At 30.6% G+C, this 17,877-nt stretch overlaps 1 protein-coding gene across 1 annotated transcript; it reads left to right on the top strand.

Moving 5' to 3' along the window:
- Positions 1-1,923: 1,923 nt before the first annotated feature.
- On the top strand, positions 1,924-10,066 carry LOC107439091 (nucleoside diphosphate kinase homolog 5). Its single transcript, XM_016051570.3, has 2 exons — positions 1,924-2,078; positions 8,980-10,066. Exon 2 carries the CDS (start codon positions 9,034-9,036, stop codon positions 9,787-9,789), a length of 756 nt encoding a protein of 251 aa, XP_015907056.1. The 5' UTR covers positions 1,924-2,078; positions 8,980-9,033; the 3' UTR covers positions 9,790-10,066.
- The last annotated feature ends 7,811 nt before the right edge of the window (positions 10,067-17,877 follow it).

Here is a 17,877-nt window from a genome sequence, read left to right as displayed (position 1 = left end):
TATATATATATATTAGAAGACTTTTCAATAACTTTGGGTAACTTATACTCCTTCCCACTGTCACTACTGTAGGGTTATTTAAAATAGTCTTTGCTTTGATGAATAAAATGTTTTCCACAGAGTTTCTTTGTGGACGAATCCATGGTAGTTATGTAACTGCAGTCACGTGATAAAAGTATAGTAAGTATCAAAATGTTACCTACTTTAACTTGTTACTATTGTGTGATAATTGTTTTTTTTTTCTCCCTTTTTTTCTTTTTCAGCGGAATATTTTAAGCGTTTCCGTAACATAATCCATGAAATCCAATAGAATGTACACTCTTATTTATGACTAAGCTGACATCAATTTAAAAATTAGCAACTCTCATTAGTTAATAAAACAAAAATACTACTAAGTTCCTGAGATGGCTGGATGTGTTGTAATAAAAAGTTTAGCAATCATAAATCATGATAGCTGACAGAAAAAATAATGTTTTTATCATGTTTTTCAATTCTAATTTTTTTGTTTGTTTAAATATGTCAAATATTTTTTTGTTGTTGCTAATTTGCTGCAGAAGAGGTTGCAATAGTCTAACATGGGAAGTTTATTCAATTTCCGTTTTTTAAAAAAAAATTGAGAGGTTCAAAGAGGACTGATCGTAAGGACACGGTTCCCAGTACAACACCGAAGTCAAGAATAAGCACTTTGATCAGCCTGTATAGGGACCGAGGATGCGCGGTATCGGTCTTCGTTAAACTGTTCTATCGTAAAGTGCTCGACTTCGCTTGCAGGAAATCGGGCTACCAAAGCAAGGGAGCCATCCCCTCTGCAGAGGGTCAAAATTGCGATGGCATGTCTTCGGATCATCCTCAGGGATGTTTACCACTCCGTCGCCAATAGCCCATAGTGCAGCTCCAGTGTTAATAAAGTACCGCTAAAGTGTTAACGTGTTAAAGCACTTAAATATTAAGAAAAAGAATCAGCCAATTTTAGAGAAAATTTTCATTAATATTGGAAGAATAAATTAATTCTCTCTAAATCCAAGCTACCACTTTTATTTAAAAACACTGTCAAGTCCTTACGGAAGTAGCTTATTTGATTCGATCAATTATTATCAGGTGAGGTTTGTATCTCTGGATTTCTTGGAGACAAAAGCAACATTCGGTTTTGGTATCAATTTCCGACTTATTAATAAAGTACAGCTAAATAAAGTACCTAACTACCAAAGAGGCCCCAAACACGGATTAATTTGGTCCAAAATTTTAAAAATAGTAAAAAAATACAGAAAAGGAGGGGTTTTTTTTCTTTTACTTAAACTTATTTTACTTATTAAAACTCAATTTGGACATTAGAAAGTCCTTTTTGTTAGAATTTTTATTAAGATTGAAAAAAAAAAATATATATATATCTAAGTTCTCCTAGTAGACGATACACGGAAATACTATTCGCATAATAATTTAGATATTTTCCACTTCTAATTTAACGAGTTCAATGTCCTGAAATTTCAAAACAGCACGCCAGGTGGTTTTAGCACTGCTATATCCACTATATTTAGAAAGTTTCACAACTTCTGCATTTCTTTCGAATAGCTTTTATGAAACAAACTCTCAGTTTTAAAGATGAAAAATCATTCCTTGCATGATGGAAATAGGTAATAAATCATAATTTCTAATCTCGAGAGAAAAGGTAGTATGCAGTTAATATGCAGTTAACAATTTCCTCACGAGCCAAAAATTCGATAACAGGAAGTGTTCTTGACGTCATTGGCACGACAGAAATCTGATTTGATACCGTGTAAAATTAAAAGGGTTGTCTTTAACCGCATAATTTAAACAAGGATAAATTGCTTCACGCATTGGGGACCTGGGAAATTGGCGGAATTCTAGTACTGCTTTCAGGAAACCTAGCCAAAAATAAAACAACCCCCCCTCCCTCCGGTCACTATGGTAATCCCTGGTAAAACTCTCTTCTCTCACCGAATCAATACGGAGCGAGAAAATGAGTTTTGTGTTGTCATTTTTCACTTTACCTGACTGGTAGTCGGATGTGTTTACTGGTTATGTCTGAACTGAACAAATGAGACATTTTTGAATATGCAGTAAGTAAACGATTTCATACCTTCTATTATGTATGATTTTTTATGGATTATAATCCATAAAAAATATATTCCCAGGGATATATTTCAATCATTATAATCCATAAAAATATATTATGGGAATATATTCCCAGGGATATATTTCAATGATTATAATCCATAAAAATATATTATGGGAATATATTTCCAGGTTCATATAGGTTCAAATTTCATGCATTAAGGATTACAACTCCTCCAGTTTTTGCAAAAAGATTTCATTAAGCGGTAGAAAAATAGTAAGTAAAATGTAAAAACAACTATACAGTTAAAAACTAAAATGAAAAAACATCTACATAGTTAAAAAACTAAAATGTAAAATCAACTATACAGTTAAAACTAAAAAGTAAAAACAACTAAATCAATTAAATGTAAACACTAAAAACAACTATAATGTAAATACTAAAATGTAAAAACAACTATATAGTTTAAAACTAAAGTGTTAAAGCAACTATATAGTTTAAAACTAAAATGTAAAAACAATTATATAGTTAAAAAATAAAAAGATGTAAAAACAACTATATAGTTAAAAACTAATTTGTAAAAACAACTGCGTAGTTGAAAACTAAAATGCAAAAACAACTATATAGTTTAAAACTAAAATGTAAAAACAACTATATAGTTTAAAACTAAAATGTAAGAACAACTATATAGTTTAAAACTAAAATGCAAAAACAACTATAGTTTAAAACTAAAATGTAAAAACAATTATATAGTTTAAAGCTAAAATGTCAAAGCAACTATATAGTTTAAAACTAAAATGTAAAAACAACTATATAGTTAAAAAAATAAAAATAAGATGTAAAAACAACTATATAGTTAAAAATTAATTTGTAAAAACAACTATATAGTTAAAAACTAATTTGTAAAAACAACTGCATGGTTAAAAACTAAAATGCAAAAACAACTATATAGTTTAAAACTAAAATGTAAAAACAACAATATAGTTTAAAACTAAAATGTAAAAACAACAATATAGTTTAAAACTAAAATGCAAAAACAACTATAGTTTAAAACTAAAATGTAAAAACAACTATAGAGTTTAAAACTAAAATGTGAAAACAACTATATAGTTTAAAACGAAAGTAAAAAAGAACGATATAGTTTAAAACGAAATAAAAAAGAACGATATAGTTTAAAACGAAAGTAAAAAAGAACGATATAGTTTAAAAAAAATGTGAATATAATACTAAACTGTATATAGTATAGCACGTTTTCATATATATTGGAAGTATTTATTGATAAAATGTAACCGAACTACAAAAAATAACGTAATATACTTATTCAACCGTAAAATGCTTTTAATATGTACTTTAACGTTTATTCACTGGTGGTAAAGCCGGTAAAAAAACACGTTTTTTTACTATTAAATTAGATTTATTAAAAATGACACCGGCATTTTTGGTGATCATCCCCTATAAAAATAACTTTTCTCCCGCATGTTTTCTTTCCTGCAATCATATTTCGATGTATGAACGCTTTGTAAGGTATTATCATTTGTTTTTTAATGTTGTCTTGTGATACAGAGAATAATATTTGTAGAAACCCCTAACCATTTTAAGTCTTCTTTTAAAAAGCACAAAAGCTAGTCAAAAAACTGCTTGAAACTTTTTAAATTTTTAAGATATTTGAATTGGATTTTTTCATTAATTGCCAAATACGACTCGCTACAAATACTTTAAAATTCAAGTCTGCCGAAGTTAAATAAAGAGAAAACAAGGGAATTTAATTAATAAAAAAAACAATTGGCTGAAAACAGAAATAAAACAAATCCAAACTGAACTTACTGAGCTATAGCAATATTCAAGAAGATTCAACTTGGAAATAGCAAACTTACCTGGAATACAAAATGAAGAGATAGAGCCATTTTGCCAACAGTCTTACAAATGCTTGATGTAGACTTAGAAAATCAAGTTTCAATTGCTCAACATCGTGTACTTTCAACCAAAAAGACAAACCTAAGCCCATCGTAGTTTAATTCAACAATAAATATAGCAGAGATGTATACGTTTAAAGCTGCAAAACTTAAAGAACAACTGATATTAACGAAAGATATGTAAATTATGCCGATTTTCTTCAACGTGCACTTAACTCCAGAGCTTAAAAACTTCTTATTTCTTAGTCGAAAGTTCTGACCAGAAAAAAATTGCGCGTTCTGTTTGCACTGGTTATAGAAAAATCTTTGAAACTGAGTTTTCCAAACTGTATGGTATCACAAATATTAATGATTTCAATGGTACTATTTCGGAATAATTTAAGTACAGCTATCTTGGGGTACAGCCTGATGATTGAGTAAAATTGAACTCCTTGGATAAATTTAAGCAATTTTATTATATGTTTATAATTTCAATAGAAATTTAAGTATTGTACATTATAATAAACGTACTATTAGATCTAATTTTGATAAACCACCAGTAAGTTTGAATTATTGCATTTAGATATTTTAATTTTATCTGAACATAGATATTTCAATTTTATATGAAATAAAGATTTAGGACAATGAATCTTTTCCCCATAATATTTTATTTTATAACCGTCGTTGAACAGCCGACCCAATTTTTGGGCTTACGACTACTAATGGTCAACTCCGTGGCCTTGTAATTTTGAACCCAATCCAGAAGACAAAAGAACTCCTGGATCAAGTAATAGGAGAAATTTGCCTCCGTGGAGGACTTTTTGATAGAACTAACCCTCATTTGCGTTACATGGAGAGGAAGACCACGAGAAACACCCACTGTCGGCCTGACGGCAAGCGGACTCTAACCCATGATCCGTCTACCACTGAGGATATTTCACGTAAGCACTGTGGTTGGTGCATGCCGGATGCGACCAACCATCGCTGGGATTCGAGCCCATTCACCTCATTGGAAGACGAATGTGTTTCCCAAACTTATGACTTTTGTGTACCCTTTCTAAATATTTTGTACCGCTGTGTACCACTAATAAAAAAAATGAATGCATTTTTTATTATAAAAAAAGTGCCCTATAGTTAAAAATCACAACTGGCTGTTGACACCCCTAGTTATTAACTGTTAACTCTGCAAAAAATAGCCAATAGAAAAATATGCAATTGTAAATTTTCATGACTAGCTTTGTTTTTAAATCAAAAATTTTTGAAATTTTCGTTTGTTGTAAGATATTTCGCATAAGAACGCGTACCCCCGCACTTTGGGAAACACTGCCCTAAAGCTATCACGGCTCTCCTCTAATATTTGTAATTTTAAATCTTATTTTTACTGCCGTGAAATAAATAAATCTAGTGATGTAGTAGTTTTTGTGAGAAATAATTTAGATCCTTCGCGAAATATTGAGTTTTCTATGATTTCTGCAGAATCTATTTTAACCTACAGTGAAGATATTAAACTTTAAATTATTTGATGTTAACAATTTTACTAGTGAGTTATCCGAGAAAATCAGAAGTTTTAAAAATGATAGAAACTACGAGGGCTGTTTTTTAAGTAAGGGCCGTTTTGTTGTGTACACTAATAGGTGACGCGTGCGCCGCAACGAGTGCAATCGTCGTGTACTGGCATTCCTTGAGAGCAACTGTGCTCGGTTACAGCTGCGTAGGTAACCTGTACGGTCAGTTTTGTGTCTTTAAAATGTTCAAGCTTAACAAATCGCCCGCCGCGTGCGAGGTTCGGTCAGTGATGCGTTTTTAGTCGACAAAAAAGCCTGTCCGCTGCATACACTCACCTACAGATTTGCGAAGTTTACGTATAGTTTGTCTAAAATAAGAACTCCACCAGACATTCGTCTCGACCTGTGGCGGTGACAATATGGTAACGAGGTATGACTATTTCAAGTAGGGGTGCGGGGTCACTGTTTTGGAGTGATTTCAGCTTGGGACGTTTAGGGAAAGGAAATCTCTTTCTTCGGTCTATTGTGTTAGTCCTAGAGTGAAACTACCCTCCCTAAAATGCGCCATTCCTATTTCCATAGCACCAGACGTCCTCAGACTTTGTGGCTGGAGGAGTTGTTAGCTTAGACAAACTATAGCTTCCTACTGTTATGCTTACAGGAAATTTTGCTACTCCATGACGATGATTCTCTCCATAGCTCAGTCCCGAGCACCTTTAGCTGGGAAGTTTTGGACCACCTCTCAATACAGCCCAGACCTTGCGCAAAGTGATTTTTTATCTTTTCCGATATTTCAAACATTATTTTGGCGACAACCAGTACAACGATGATGACGAAGATGCGAAAACTGTCGTGACCTCTTGGTAATCGGAGCAAGCGGTAACTTATTATGAAGAGGGTATTCTAAATCTAGTTGTAAGGTAGGATAAGTGTTTAAGCAAACTTGGGAACTATTTTAAAAGGAAGAGATACGTATGTAGAATCAAAAAGTAAATTTGCTTCGTAAAATTTTTTCTTTCGTTCGTATTTTATTTTCCTCTGATGGCCCTTATTTCAGGAGATACAAATATTGACACTTTATCTCGTAACTCACTTGTAAGTGATTATATCTTATTACTATTGCTTGTAAGTAATTATTTATAAGGCATTCTTATCTCTCATAAGCAAAATTACTCTTCCCAATTCTAAATCGTGCATTGAGCATATCTTTTTCAGAAACATGCTGGACATCCTTATTTATCCAACTGTTTTCAGAGCTGACGTTACTGGTCACTTTTCGGTTATTTATAAATTACCATCAATAAATCTCAGGAATATTGTATCAAATAATTTTATTTATTCTAAAATTGATAGTGATGCTGTAACGCAATGCATGTCTACTTAATTCATTTAAAATTGATTTTGTAAAGTTAAATAATTTGTGTTCTCATTTTCAATTCAAAACATTGTGAACAACTTTAATTCGGCTCGCAAAATTTTAAAAAAAAAAAAAACTGGGAATAAAAAATGGCTAGATGATAAAATCTTAATTTAGATTAAAATAAAAACTATCGAAAACGCAAAAGATTTCTTTTCGAAAGCGTATATAAACTAATTTACAAATCCATTGTTAAACAATTCAAAGAAATTATAATTTGCTAAATTAAATTTTTTCATTAAGAAATTTTCCGAATGTATTTATGTGAAAAAGCAAAACCTTACGTAAAAGAGCAATCGCTTTTATCTTTGTTAAAATATAATTAAATTTTGTGTGTGTGATGTTCAGCTATTTTTACAGAAGTTTGCAAGTCCCCCATGGACTGATCGTTAAGAGACGGTTCCCAGCAGATCACCGAAGTCAAGCATCACTGGCTGCGGTCAGTGTGCGGATGGGTGACCACTTGGATCAGCCTGCGTAGGGACCGAGGGTGTGCGGTATGGGTCCTCGTTAAACTGTGCTACCGTAAAGTGCTCGACTTCGCGCGCAGGTCGTCGGGCTACCGAAGCGAGGGTGCCATTCCCTCCGCAGAGGATCAAAATTGTGATGGCATGTCTTCGGATCATCCTCCGGGATGTTTCCCAGACCGTCGCCTATAGCCCATTGTGCAGTTCTAGTGCGACGAAAATTAACAACAATAACAATAACAGAAGTTTGCAAAGACTGGTAAGAACCAAATGCTTTGGGGGGGGGGGAATGTTAAGTTTCCAAGTTAAGGCCGGGATAGCATGATCGGTAGGGCGCTGGCCCCATATCCAAGACGTCGTGGGTTCGATCCTCGCCGGCCGAAGACTCCCCGTGTAGTAAATGGTGACTGATGCACGTTAAATCTGTCGAGTCTCAAAGTCCTCCATGTTCCCACAACAAATCAATACCTCTGGGGGTACTGATCCAGGAGTTTCCTTGTCTTCTGGATTGGTTCAAAATTTCAAGGCTACGGAGTTGAACGTAAGTAGTCGTAAACCCATGAAATTTGGGTCGGCTGTTCAACGACAGTTATAAAGTTTCCAAGTTAGGAAACTAAGCATGGAAATTTTGATTAGCTTCTGATCTTTCACCAAAACCTGGTATTTTGCTATCAAAGAAATATTTACTAGATAAGAAAGAAAAAACATTTCAATGTTTCTGTTTATTTTTTGAATTCCTATCAGAAAAACTAATTATATTTTAACCATAAAACTTTTAATTACTGAAATAAAAACTTTTTAAACGTGAACAAAAAAAACAAACTGATATAAGTTTATTTTTTCACAAAACATGTAGGAATTCCTAAGTTCATTAGGTGAAATAAAAGTGTAATCAGGTTTAAAGTGAACTACATTCCTGACATCCAATAAAGTAAAACAATAAGTTTTATTTACTGCGCTTAAGCTGCAAGTAAATAGAACTCATAAAATAAGTTCAAAAAATAAAGAAAACAAGGGGGAAATTACAGAACAATAAAAGAAGGGGGAAAAATAATTTTAAAAAATATAAATAACAAGAAATCGGAAGGAAAAGAAAAAAAAAACAATACGAAAAAAAATTATAAAATTTTTTTTAAAAATCCGGAAAATAAAAGATATCTCTTCATCCGGATTTTTTTTAAATTTTTGTCATTTTTTTTCTTCTCTACCAGTTTTTTTCACCCTTCTTTCATTGTTCTGTAATTCTTCCCTTGATTTCTCTACTTTTTGATCTTATATATATATATATATATGGTTGACCATGTAAAGCTGAGCACAGATTACGCTAGAGGTTAAAGTTCATCGTTAGACATCCGGTTACTACTTCTGAAATTTCTTACGGTTTTAGGAAGTTTGTTATTGTTTACATTCAGTCAACCATCTATAAACTAGCACTTTCTAAAATAATTAATTGAAAATTGCCCGTTTTTTGATACTTCTTGGATGAAAAGAAGTTTTTTTAGAATATAAATAACAAAGCACTTCATTCGAGAGAAGAACGCGAATTGAGGAAAGATAGTTTTGTTTGCGTATTTTTATTTTATCCATAAATATTCTTTGTAAAATGAATTTTTATTAATTTCAGATAAAAAAGAAATAGACTATCTACGTTTTAGAAAGCACTTTATTCTTCAAAAGAATGGAATTAAAGGTGCCAACAATAGCTTCAACGAGAACATTAACGGACGAAGACAACAGACTATTCGAACGTGCTATTTGCCTCATTAAGCCTAACGCCACCTCTAAATCAGAAGCTATAATATCTATCGTCAAAAACTCTGGTCTCATGCTTCTAAAAAAACGCCGAATGCATTTAAAGCCAGAACAAGTTAGAGATTTTTATTTTAGATCCTTAGACGAAGAGATGAACAAGTATTACAGAGTGTATGAAGAATTGATAGCATCCGAAGGAGGGAAACAGAAACTTCCAGACATCAGAGCTGTAAGCGTACAAAATACAGTTGAGAGCTCGAAGCTAGAGGAATACGTTGCTTTCATGACAAGTGGGCCAATCGAAGTGTATATCGTGGCAGGAAGAGGCACCATTTCGAGATTGCAGCGTTTGATTGGCCCAGAAGATCCGAAATTAGCGAGAATAACAAATCCAAATAGCATCAGGGCAAGATTTGGCGGCGAGTCCATCTTAAGAAACGCTGTGTATGGGAGCACAGACAGCGATCAAGCTGAACAAGAAATAAATTACTTCTTTCCCAGTGAAAAAAACATTAAACAAAAAAATACCAATGAGGGGGCATCTAGTGATTATTTGTCTCAAACTGTCAACCCTACTTTGCTGAAAGGGCTCATGCAACTTTGTCGTCAGAAACCAGACAATCCTTTGGTCTGGCTGGCAGACTGGCTTTTAGCCAATAATCCAAATTCTACTAAAACGTGAATGGAAGTCACATCAAACTGATTAAATTAGACCTAACATTCTAACTGCCAATCTTACTGTGCTGAAGGATTAATATAGTTTTGTCAGAAAATATAAAATTCCTTGATTTGTAGACAGGTTTATCAAGCATGTCAACTACTACATTTTTTGCAAAATATTTTATAGAGTGGTGGACAAATAAACACTAAAGCTTTCAGAATTATGTTAAAATTTCCAAACATTTTAAAATGCTCAACACGAGAGAAAAAAACTGGAATAAAGTACTTTTTAATGTAAACTTTAAATCGGTAGTGGGGAGGAAAATAACTTTAAATCAAATTCTCTAAGCAACGAATCATACCTTAACCCTTTGACTACTAACGGGACTCATTTGTCCCAACAAATGTTTAAAAATTACTAATGGGGTGAAAAGTACTTAGAAACTCATTGTAATATGTCCCAGTCATAGAGTCGAACCAAGTATATATGTTTCATGCGTCAAATATCCCCTAAATGGCGCTAAAGAGTTTCTGGCGTGAAATAGCATTGTGATTTTGCGCTGGGACAGATATATCCCACTAGTATTCTTCATTGGGATTGTTATGTCCATTCATATTTTCTCAAATGAACATAGAAAAAAGAACAATTATGAGTTGTCCCATGTGTAATGTCGGGTTATGCAAAGATTGCTTCATCCTGTATAGTACCATGTAAAAAAAAGTCCATATAATAAATTTTTCTGGAATGTGCTTGTAGTAAGTCGATCACTACAGGTGGGACATATGTATCCCACCATTAAGTACGGCAGGGACATATATGTCCCAGTCTCTAAATTGATAACCGCTTGTCAGAAAATCCCAAATACTAAATTTGCCTTATTTGTGACCTATTTTGTCCTTTTGAATAATAAACGGGACAAATAAAATTATTTTTTTAAAATTCGTAGTCAAAGGGTTAAAATGTAAACTTTGCTACCCCTAGAAAAAACTTTTGCCACAAAGAGTAGAAAGTTAGCACCCCTGGTTATTAGTCCTTAAACATACCTTCAGGAAATATTTTCCTTAGTGGTAGCAAAGGTTACGAGTAAATATTTTAATAAACTAGAATTAATATAATTTTTCTCATCACTACTTACAAATAATTTAATGAGATATATAAAAAGCCATAATGACAAAGGGATCCAATTCCAATTTCATCATTTTCTTTTTGTCCAATGTTCATCTACAAGTTTGAAATAAAATTAATAGTTTTAAATGATATTAGAATAAAATTCTTCAACAGCCTAAACTAACATACTAAACAGTTTGCTAACATTAAATTTTTTTTATCAGTTTCTAAATCAGAAATACAAAAGCTTGCCGTAATCCCAGTAAATGTCTCTAAAAATATTAAATAAATTATCCAAACTTAAAAGGAGAAAACGGATGTTTTTTTACATATACTCACTTCACCCCACCTAAACCTATAACACGAATAGAACTATGGAGAACTTACCAGCTAATTCCATGGGCTCAATGTTGCTAAGATACTCAAATAGCTCAATGTTTACCTTTCTTATTAATTACTTCACACTGATAAACCGCCACTGAATAAAAACTCTTTTCACTTAATCATGCAGAAATAACCAATAGTGCAAAGATTGAATTCGCCCTGCCAGATCAAATCTATATTACAGTACGCATACCTGCTAACTTTCACTCTTTCTGAGAATGGATTTTCAGAGTGGTTGTAAAACAATAAACGAAAAACAATCTGACTCAAAAATATATTTATATTTTGATCTCGTTCAGAGGTGATTGTGAGTCCAAGTCAAAATTCCGGAAAATTTCTTGAGTAAAAAAAAAAAATTATTTAAAATATTTTTTGACTCTGNATTTAAACAAGTTTTTTTTTTTTCTTTTTCTCAATATTTCTTAGTTTACTTAAAATATATTTAAAATTTTACCCATACCTGTACCATTTACACATACCTATGATGACCTGGAGAAGTAATTAAAATTTACAAATATGTCTGTCTTTCTTGAGGTTATGATTATAACAACTATTTACTGATAAAAAAATGAATATTAATCAAGAATATAAGCTTATATAGTATCTCTCTGGCTTTCCCTTACATACAAATAAAATAAACTGTGTTTTTAAGTTCCACCTTTGAAAATTTGATTTCCGGAAACTTCTGTGATCAATGATTTTTTGAAACGTTTGGACCTTCGATCTCCGGAAACTTCCGGATCGCTGTTAGCGAAAAATCCGGAATTTTTCCGGAGCACAATCAGCCCTGCTCGTTGAAATTCGCTTGTGCAAGGATTATTATGCTTTTATATATTTATTATAATTATTTATATGTAGTGGTGGTCAAACTCATTTATAATTATCATTATAATTCAAAAAGTTAATTGGAATAACATGAGTATTGCTACCACTTTAAATATGAAAATAAAATCTTTCGGAAAATCCGGAAGAGTTGGCAGGTATGCAGTATGTATACTAAAATAAAAAATTTATCATTATCAAAAATAGAAATTTCAATAAAAAAACATCACTTGGTGGTGCAATTATAACTTAGCAATTCTATTGACGATATAACTGCGTAGTATTTTATACTGCAGGGCAAAGGGGAGTTTGCAGCAGGAAACCAATTACGTATGATAAACTTCGTTTGATTTATACTAGGACAATTTGCCCTTCGTTCGATTAGTACACATTATCGCTTAATTTTAATTCCACACGCTGTGCATGATTTCTAAAATTAAATTCCATATTCAACTGGTTAAAAATTTCATGTACCACACTTAACAAAAAATACCTTAATAAAATTAAAAAGCTAACTTGTAATTTACACGTCATATAAAATCTGCATTATAGTGTGATTGGTACTAAGGTTTACAAGATACACATAAACAAAAAATGTAAACGTTTCAATATCTATCTTGCAAATACAAAGTTTTTTTATTTTAGCTACTTATTTTAGACATAAGCCAAAGCTAAAAATTAACAGCAAAATTTTAATAAATTTCAGAAAAAGCAGCTTTAGCAATGATTAAGAAGCTACGAGAAAAGAAAACATAATTCTCACTATGTGAGCATCGGTGGCTCAGGGGATAGAGCATTTGTCCCCCAATGATGGGATCTAGGTTCAAACCCTGCTCCCGTCTTGCACCGCCACAGTGCCGATGTAAAACACCGTCAGCGGTAAATGAATCATTGATCTGAATCCCCTTTCCGCCAGGCTAACAATAGGAGGTTATAGTGGTAATGCAAATGTTGGTTAGTTCCATCAAAAAGTTCTCCATGAAAGCTATTTTGTCCCAATGCTTGATCCACGAGTTCTTTTGTTTTCTGGGTTAGGCTCAAAATTAGAAGGCTACAGAGTTGAATATTAATATTTGTAAACCCAAAAATAAGTAATGAAAATTGGGTTATAAATTAAGTATTTAAACAGTAAATAAAATATTTATGTCAATGAGTCTAATGGAAAAAGAGAAAAAAAAGTTAATTCATAATATAAAAAACATTTTATTGTTTGTGAAAAATGTACAAGTACAGTAAAATGCTTATAAACATGGCAAAGTGGAGTATTGATAAATTCATTAAGTACAGTAACATTAAAATGCACAGAAATGAAAATGCATTTCAATAAAATTTGTTGTTTTGCAAAACACATAAAAAAAGGGAAGGAGAATAATGCTAGACTAGAAATGCCATTGGGGCAAATAAATGGCTAAAAAAAATTCATAAAGAAAGTAACAATTTTTAAAAAATTTTGTAGCATATTAAATCACAATATTCCTTCAAAACATTGTTTTACTAAGTCTTAACAACATTTATGTTCTTATTTTTCTTAATAATATTAGGACACTATTTTGCATCTCTTTGAAAGAAAAATTTAAAACTAATTAAAATTTAAAAATTAATTAAATTAGGATTTCATATATTAAGTTACAGTTTTCATTATTGAAGAAACCTTCATATATGAACCATTAAACCAAATAAGCTAGGCTATATTCATGGGTCAACATAGCACATATAGTTTGTTTATGGCAAGAACTCCCCCCGCCACAAAGTCAGAGGCTGTTGCTATGGAAACAAGAATAGCACATTTCAGGGAAGGTAACTTTTCTAGGGCTAACACAATAGACCAAAGATAAAGATTCCTTTTTTCTCGCTGACCAGAGCCAAAACCTTTCCTAAACAGTGACTGCACACCCCTACAGAAATAGTTATATCTCGTTACCATAGTCACCACCAGGGGTCCAGGCGAATGGTATGGGGAGTTCTTATTTTAGACAAACTATAGTGCAGGCTTTTTGCCATGTCACATTACATCGAATAATTATTAATAAAAAATTTTAACATAATAATATGATATAATACATATGATATAAATGTGTAATACTACACATTTAAAAAAATTCAGTCAATTTCATTTTAAATTTCGTTTTAAAGTGCAAAACCATTAAATATTTTTGGCTTATGAACACAGGGAGTGCCAATATTTATTTAACAAAAGTGCGATTTTCATTTGATTTAATGGTCGCACATCACATGCTTGATATTTAGTACATCATTTAAGCAAAATGATCAATATAATAATGAAAGACAAATAGATAATCCGAATAAATACAAACAACAGCTAAAATAATAAACTGTACAAAGTAGTGATTTTCAAGTAACTATCACGTTAACATGCTTTTTGCGTAACATATAATATATCCAAGCCACAAAAGCAAATTGAAAAATGTAAACAATGAAGTGTAAATGTAGATTAGCAAAATGGCAAAAAACATGGAGACAAAGTTAAACAATATAAGCCAACTATGTGAATGAGGAACAGAATACATAACTTGAAAACAATTAAACAATTGAATATACGAATTTCATATATTTTAAAGTATGCTTATAAAACCTTAAGTAAGGAGATCAACAATTAATAGTAAGTTATAAAAAACTAAGTTTAAAGTTATAGGCTCAACCAGAATAAAAAATAGTTTAAAAAAATTTATCGGTATATTTTACGTAATCCTACTATTCACAATTAATATAAATTAATATGATTAGTACACAAGAAAAAAAATATTCTTTCAGATCTGAGCATCAGTTCATAAATCTTATGAAGGAATTCGTTTTCCATGCCCAGATAGCATATTGGGAGATAAGTAGATTAAAAGAAAATTAATTACTGTAGTTAACAAACATTAATTAAAGTTAAGTAGTTAACAATTCTTAATTAAAAATTAAAATTATAGTCATTACAAATTAAAAGTTACACATTCTACATTCAAAAAATTTGAATACTACATGAAAATAAGGCACTTTAAAAACAATTGTAAGTGATGAACAGCATTTTCGATGTTTTGTTTCTTGTATTAAAAAAAATAGTGGCAAAATTTTATTTTTTTAAATCAGTTTTAGGTAAAGGATATATGCTAAACATTGATTGAGAAAAATATATGTTGTTGTTGCTTATCCCCCTTGGCTTAGACAAACTAAACCAAGTCCATAAGACCATGTCTCACAATTAAATAAAAAACTACACCTCCCTCATTCAACAGCTCTCAATATAATCTAAGATATGAGAAGGAAAAGCTAAGCAGAACAGAAGCAAACAGTGCAAGTCTTCTTGTTTCAGTTAAAAATTAGAAAACATGTTATTTAGATATGCATAGCTGCCAACATGGATAGGAAAAAATCCAGTAGATATAAACTTCATGATAATTGTTGCATAATGAGCTAAATATTTTAAACACAGTTAATTTTAGGGATTTTTACAGTCATCAAAATAGTAAACCTGCAATATTTTTCAGTTATTTCACATTAAATATGCTTGAAATGTTATGTATTATGTTTACTCACAATTTCGAATATTAATAGGCATTTAATTCATCAAAGATAGTTAAAAGATTTTTTAAATTAATTTAAAAACAGAGTTCTGAATAAAAATAAACTGAACATTTTGAGTAAAAAGAGTATTGAAATTGATTTATATAAATGAGGTTTGCTTCATTATGCATTAGTAATACTTAATTATTCAAGCAATAATCTGTACAACTATTTCAATAGGGAATTTTTTTTTAGGAAACTTACTCAATTTTAGGGAATTTTCTAAAATGTACAAAAACCAGGAGAATTTTAATTAAACCAGTAGAAACTGGCAAAATCCAGTAGAGTTGGCAGCTATGGATATGGCATTCTTCTGATATGAATTCTGTAAAGTTAAAAGGTTATACATAAAGTTATGTGGCTAAAGCTGAAAATGTTTTGTTGCTATTCTTTTCGTAGGTTTACATAACAAAAAAGTATTCAATAAAATAAAAAAAATCCTAAAATTACTTAGTGTATAATTAAAAAGATTAACTTTTATCCAATATGTGAGTTTGTTTAAATCAACAGAAGTTTGCTGTAAGTTACAATCAATAAGATTAGAAAACAGATTGATGGACATAGCATTTTTTCCCCTTATAAAAGTATTTAACTCAATTGAAACAAAAGTATATTTCTTCTTCCACCAATGAAATATTTTAGGTACACGAAATCGACAAATAAATAAACCTCAGTGCTAGTTACAGATAATAATAGTAAATCAATTAAAAAAATGTAATGAAAGGTGGAGATTGGAGAAATTTCAAATGTTAAGAAACATCAATGAAAATACTATTAAATGACACAAAAAATTACTTAAATAACATCACATTGAAACAGCGATTTATTTAGGACAACGTCAATTTTCCTCATTTGATATTTTATAACTCAGGACTTATTTACAAAATTAAAATGATTTAATACTAATTGTTAACCTAATAATAATTGTTAACTAAAAGCATGTTTTCTTAAAAGAGTGATAAGCTAAAAGTTTTGCATAGAGGAAAAAACGTTTGAGGAAAAGTACTAACAAAAATGTTAAAAAAAACAATAAAATAGTTTAGAATTACATTATAAAAAAGTAAATTAGATAAAACATAAACTGATAACCTAATACACAAAAAGATAAATATTTGTATGCACAAACACATTATGTAAAAAGCAAAATACATACTTATTCAACAACTAATATAATTTTAATGGAAATTTTGGAATATAAATAAACTATGAAAGATAATAAAATTTTAGTTAATAATAACTAGGAAAAATAATGTAATTAATACAAAAATAAAATTTTGAACCTATTCTAAGGATTACTTAAATAATTTTTGTAAGTAAAATATCCAAAAATAACAGAAGATTAGTTTCTATAAATATACTAGATCAAAGGCTATAAAATTCAGAAGACAAGATGAAAAAATTAATAAAAAGGTTTTACTAAAATGTGCAAATAAAAAAAATAAAATTTGGAACATTAACATAAAGCAAAAGCAATTTTTTTAAAAAAAAAGAGATCAATTTTATTTTAGAGAACTCACACAATATTTTAAGATAGATTTTTTTTTCTTTAATAACTGTGGTAATTAAAGTAAATTAATCTAATCTAATATAATATTTGGAGTAAATTGATCAAAAACAAATGCTTGCAATATAAAAAAAAATGACAAAGCAGCTTTTAAACAAGAAGAATAATATAACCCTAACTTACGTAGTTTGGAATCAACCGAATTACTACGCATAGAAATAGTACTCTCAAAAATGATTATATAGTTAGATAATACACAATTGAATACACATTAATGAATCATAATTATATACAAAACCTTTAAAGAAATTCAAGCATATAATCAACCAACATCACAAAAAATTTAAAAAAGATGGTTAATATCACAAGCAATCTAAATTCAATTTCACATAAACTTTGAAACAAGAAAACAGATTTCCTCTCACTAGTTCATAAGCACGAACTTGATTAATAAAAAAACAAACATTATTTGATCTACAATTTAAAAAAAAAGATTCAATATACAAAACCCTCTAAGAACAATGGAATGCAGCGGTTCTCAAAAGGTGTTCATCGGAACCTTAAGGTTCCGTAGGAGGGTCAAAAGCGGTTCTGAAAATTTGGTTTTTTTCTACCAGTTATTTTTTAAACCTGCAATTAAATTTTTATCTCACTAATTATTCATTACTTGTCTAAATTTATTCTATTCAAATGTGTGTGAAAAAAAACCCTAATAACAAATAATT

This window comes from Parasteatoda tepidariorum, chromosome 10, assembly GCF_043381705.1.
Source record: "Parasteatoda tepidariorum isolate YZ-2023 chromosome 10, CAS_Ptep_4.0, whole genome shotgun sequence".
Taxonomy (NCBI): Eukaryota; Metazoa; Arthropoda; class Arachnida; order Araneae; family Theridiidae; genus Parasteatoda; species Parasteatoda tepidariorum.
The sequence above is the reverse complement of the archived record's forward strand: the minus strand, read 5'-3'. Positions and strand labels throughout refer to the sequence as shown.

Excerpts from the sequence above, each read along its gene's own strand:
- LOC107439091 (XM_016051570.3), top strand. The coding sequence starts at position 9,034 with ATGGAATTAAAGGTGCCAACAATAGCTTCAACGAGAACATTAACGGAC.